General features: G+C 32.3%; 1 protein-coding gene across 1 annotated transcript; it reads left to right on the plus strand.

Annotated features, from left to right (window-relative positions):
- The first annotated feature begins 467 nt into the window (after positions 1-467).
- On the plus strand, positions 468-3,941 carry LOC134684715 (tripartite motif-containing protein 2-like). Its single transcript, XM_063544020.1, has 2 exons — positions 468-475; positions 2,216-3,941. The coding sequence occupies exon 2, from the start codon at positions 2,229-2,231 to the stop codon at positions 3,939-3,941; it is 1,713 nt and encodes a 570-aa protein (XP_063400090.1). The 5' UTR covers positions 468-475; positions 2,216-2,228.
- The last annotated feature ends 1,545 nt before the right edge of the window (positions 3,942-5,486 follow it).

Genomic DNA, 5,486 nt, shown 5'->3' on the forward strand with positions numbered 1-5,486 from the left:
AACATTTTGGTTGAGATTAGATGGTTTACCAGGCGTATTCAGATGGAGATTTTATTAAAGAGGTCCTGCATCATTAAGTCATTGTGCTTCTGAAGGTTATCGAAATGATAGTTTTAAAATATACTCAAATTTAAATACGTCGGATATCTTTTTTAAAGATAGTTCTTGTTTGGTATTTACTGTCTTTTTTATGATCTTTTTTAACTGGGCATCAATACTTCTTTGTAATCAAGCAATCAATAGCTCATATCTGTATACTAAGAAAAATCTGAATGCTTTAAAAATTACCTTTTACTAACGGCGCACTTGTAATTTATCGGCTTGATTCAATTCAACTATTTTTCCTGCTTTTCTCGGTAACAATTTCTTGGTTTGATGCATATATATACCCTAATCAAGCCCCATTTCTTATATACAATGATATCTTTTTACTTCCTCATACCATAACTGGGTTTTAGACACAAGAACATAATCGGTAAGATTTGATACTAATAGTAAGTTTATATAGCTATATATAGTCTGCAAGACAACCGTACAGATTCGCAAAAGTTGAAAGTTTTTAAGCAGCAATATACCTCAGGTTAACAAGTCTAATCATGTTCACTTTGTATAAATCTAGTTTGTGTGTTACCAGATTGAATTTATTGTAATAACATTCTCGATTAAGAAGGCATCATTCGATTCTCCTTTTTTGGGCATTGATTTATTTATAGTTTTAGTTGTCGTGATAATAGTTTTATATATCATTTAAACTAATACTAGTTTTCATTCCTTCGTGGCTTTGTTTTTATAGGGAACAATAATCAAAGTACTGAAGTACTGAACATCGGCAAGTTCTTGAGGATGGTCCGACATGCATTAATTTTTCTCAGAAACTAATAACATCTGTAAACTCGAAATTGAGGTTAATGTACTGATATATCATTTTTCTTGGACAATTTCATGCGTGGTTGATAAATTAATGACATTGAGTTTACCCTCAACGTAATGACTGTTTTATATTGTAGTGATGCAAATTAGTATACTCTGGTTTATTGTTATATATTATGTTTATACTTGTATAATACAGTTACATGTATACATAATGTGCATGCATTTGTATATCATTCTATTCGACTATATAAATAATAGTGCAGTGCAAGTGCATGGTGAACCTGTCACTCTTCTGTAATAATTCGATTTTTCTAATAGAATGGATTTTCAGTAATATGTATATACATATATTAACATTAATCAGTTTAACCTCACTGTCATCCGCTGTAAAAACGAGAACGAATTATTAATAATATATAGAAATTTTCTCCCCGAGACAAGGGCCTGTAGAAAAACTGGATAATTTGAAAACTTTTAATTCATATGGTGACCAACCTTTCATAGTTCATGAATGATATACAGGGATACAAAACAACAACTTTCGATTATCCCGACTTGGAAAAAGCACATCAATGTGCATATACATGTACCATGTGTACTTTGATGGGCTCTGATTTCCAATGGTTTAGAGATCACAAAATCCTTCCATAATATATTTATAGCTTGTTTTTCTCTTTAACCAATGCTCTACCGGCTTATAGTATCTAGTTTAAATTTTTATTTCACCTTTGAAGTAAATTCTAAAGCGTATATTGTTGCTATATTTTTTCATCAGTGTTTCTGGAAAAAAAAATTGATTCACATTTTACAAAACCATGCCGCAAAGTTAACTCAAACTTCAATTTTAGATTTCTATGTTTTGGATAAACTTTTGACTAAATTTATGAGTTTGATAATAAAAAAAATAATTTAATAGAAACACGAACCATCACTGTAAAATTAAAATGATGATAGCTCGATATAAGAAGCAAACAGGAAATCACCACCAAGGAAATACGAAAGGAATAGCGATCCCGTTCGTATTGAATCCAAGAATGAAAATTACAAAAAAAGAATTTAAAAATAGATCAAATAAACGAGATTTTTTTTTAAAGATTGGTTTTATAATAGTTTGAGTGAGTTCAGATTAATTCAGAGAAAACTGTATTATATTATACAAGAAGCCAATTACTAGTAATACTGTTGAATTACATACAAGTGTGTGTAAATGGGTCTTTGAAACATTTAACTGCTATCTAGAATAGTAATTAACTTCCTAAGTCTATAATTTATGCCAGAGCTGAATTCTTATTTACCTTGGATTTTTTCCATGATCTTCATTTATCAACTTTTGAATTTTCAGTAATACGTGGCACATGGCAACATCTGCAAGTACTCCCTGTGACGTATGTGCCGGACAGTCTATATCAAAGCAAGCAGTCAAATGGTGTCCCGAATGCGAAGAAGCCTATTGTTCGGAATGTATTAAACACCATGGTATTGCCAAGGCAACGAAGGATCATTCAGTCATAGCTGTAGACAATTATTTGAAATTACCGCCTTTTGTACTAGAAACCAAGCATCACTGTACAAAACATGGATCACGTTTCCAAAATTACTGTCGGAGTCACGAGACTCCTTGTTGCAAACGATGCATCGACACAGATCATAAGAAATGTTCCGATTTGCCAGCTCTTGATGATATCATTCATGACGCAAAATCATCAGTCGCTTTCGCTGATATTGAAGAACGTCTTCAAAGTTTAAAGAAGTTCTTTTCTGAAGTCATCACAGAAAAAGAAGAAAATTTAAATAAACTGAAAGTTAAACGTGAGACAATAGAGAAACAAATCCGAAAAATTCGAAAAGATATCAATCAGCATCTTGATAACTTAGAGAAGGAAATATTGCACAAAATATTCAACCAAGAGAACCACCATCAAAGAAATATCGAGATAACATCAAAGCAGATGAAGATACAATCCTCTCGAATAAACAGCTTACTTGAAAACATGGAACCAATAAAGCAGTATGCTTCGAATTTGCAGACCTTCTTGAGCACGAAAGAAATTGACAAGGAACTGTACAAAACTGAGAAGGAGGTTGAAGTCTTATGCGAAGATGGCAGTTTGAAAAGATACGATATCTCATTTATTAAGGACGACAAACTGGGAAATTTCATGGAAGGCTTAAAGTCTTTTGGAAAAATATCAAGTACAGGTCAACCGACGGAAATCGTTTATGCAAAATCAAAAGTAAAACAAGCCCAAATAGTTGCTGTACCATGCAAACATGTTTTAAACATAAATCTTGTACTTGAAAAAAAGGTTATGGTTCCAAGACCTGGTGATGGCATGGCCGGGTTAGTTACGGGATGTGTAATATTACAAAACAAAAACTTTCTTTTTTCCTTTCGGGGTTTGAACATTAGTTGTTTAAGTTTGTTAGACGAGCACGGTGGCAAAATATTTGTTTTGACACGTGAGCATATTGGATTTCAATTTTCTGGTATTGCTGTAATCAATGATACAACAGTAGCGATAACATCTGATATGCCTTCCAAATCAATAGCAATCTTCAATACTGAAACCAGGAAGGTATCAAAAGTGATAGTAACAAAACAATTATGCAGTGGTGGTATATCATGTTTCGAAAATACTCTAATATACAGTTGCGGAGAAGAGGGTTTAGAAATGATATCATTGGATACAGGAAATATTTGTTCTTTGAAATCTGGTAGTCATGCGTCAGATGAGTATGTCACTGTATTCAAGAATAAAATTTATAGTACCGATAGCTCGAGTGACACGGTAACCTGTTATGACATGGATGGAAAAATCCATTGGAAATGGCAAAATCATGACGAAATTAAGAGTATGCGTGGAGTTGCAGTCGATAACAACTCAAATGTTTATGTTGCCGGTGTTCAATCAGGTCGCATTGCGATTATTTCGCCCGATGGCAAAGTATTCAAGTCTTTTAAACCGGAAGGTATAGAAAAGCCAAGAGCAATTTATTATGACAAAAAGACGAATAAGCTCCTGATTTCCGAAAACTGTGGAAATGCAGGTTTATATTCTGTCTACTAAGATCTTATACGAGTTACGGCTTATTTTGTAAGAAAGTTTCCGTCTAGTAATGATATCAATCATACTTAATAAAGAAGTGTTTAAGACTGATTCGCACACTCAAAATGTAACATTAGACATCCTTGCCAGTATTTATATTTACTTGCTTTTTGTCGAGCCTTCGACTTTAGTCGAAAAAGCGAGACTAAGCGATCCTACTTTCCGTCGGCGTCGGTGTCGTCGTCGGCGGCGTCCACAAATATTCACTCTGTGGTTAAAGTTTTTGAAATTTTAATAACTTTCTTAAACTATACTGGATTTCTACCAAACTTGGACAGAAGCTTGTTTATTATCATAAGATAGTATCCAGAAGTGAATTTTGTAAAAATAAAATTCCATTTTTGTCGAGCCTTCGACTTTTGTCGAAAAAGCGAGACTAAGCGATCCTACATTCCGTCATCGTCGGTGTCGTCGTCGGCGGCGTCCACAAATATTCACTCTGTGGTTAAAGTTTTTGAAATTTTAATAACTTTCTTAAACTATACTGGATTACTTCCAAACGTGGACAGAAGCTTGTTTATGATCATAAGATAGTATCCAGAAGTAAATTTTGTAAAAATAAAATTCCATTTTTTCCGTATTTTACTTATAGATGGACTTAGTTTTTCTGCAGGGAAACATTATATTCACTCTGTGGTTAAAGTTTTTGAAATTTTAATAACTTTCTTAAACTATACTGGATTACTTCCAAACGTGGACAGAAGCTTGTTTGTGATCATAAGATAGTATCCAAATGTTAATTTTGTAAAAATAAAATTCCATTTTTTACGTATCTTACTTATAAATGGACTTAGTTTTTCTGCGGGGAAACATTACATTCACTCTGTGGTTCAAGTTTTTAAAATTTGAATAACTTTCTTAAACTATCCTGGGTTTGTACCAAACTTAGACAGAAGCTAGTTTATGATCAAAAGATAATATACATAAGGAAATTTTGTAAAAAAATAAATCCATTTTTTCCGTATTTTACTTTTAAATGGACTTAGATTTTCTGCCAGGAAATAACATGTTCACTCTGTGGTTAAATTTAAAAAAAAAATTACTTTCTTTTGCTACTTTTTATTTGTACCAAACTTAGGCAGAAGCTTGTTTAAGATCATAAGCTAGTATTTAGAAGGAAATTTTGATAATATTTTGTACCTGTGTATCTGTATTTTACTTATAAATGGACTAAGTTTTCTTCCAGTTAACATTACATACAGTCTGCAGTTAAGGTTTTTAAACATTTATTAGATTCATAAACTATCCTGTATTTTTACTAAACTTGGACAGAAGCTACTTAAAATCAAAAGATAGTTTCAAGAAGAATATTTTTATTGATTTTTTTCCTCATTTTGTTGAGCCTGTGAATTTCAGCAAAAGTAGGCGAGACACTGGGTTCCGCGGAACCCTTACAATTTTTTTTCCATATTTTACTTATAAAACTTAGTTTTTTCTGCGGGGAAACATTACATTCACTCTGTGGTTAAAGTTTTTAGAATTTTAATAACTTTCTTAAACTATCCT

This window comes from Mytilus trossulus, chromosome 9 (assembly GCF_036588685.1).
Source record: "Mytilus trossulus isolate FHL-02 chromosome 9, PNRI_Mtr1.1.1.hap1, whole genome shotgun sequence".
Lineage (NCBI taxonomy): Eukaryota > Metazoa > Mollusca > Bivalvia > Mytilida > Mytilidae > Mytilus > Mytilus trossulus.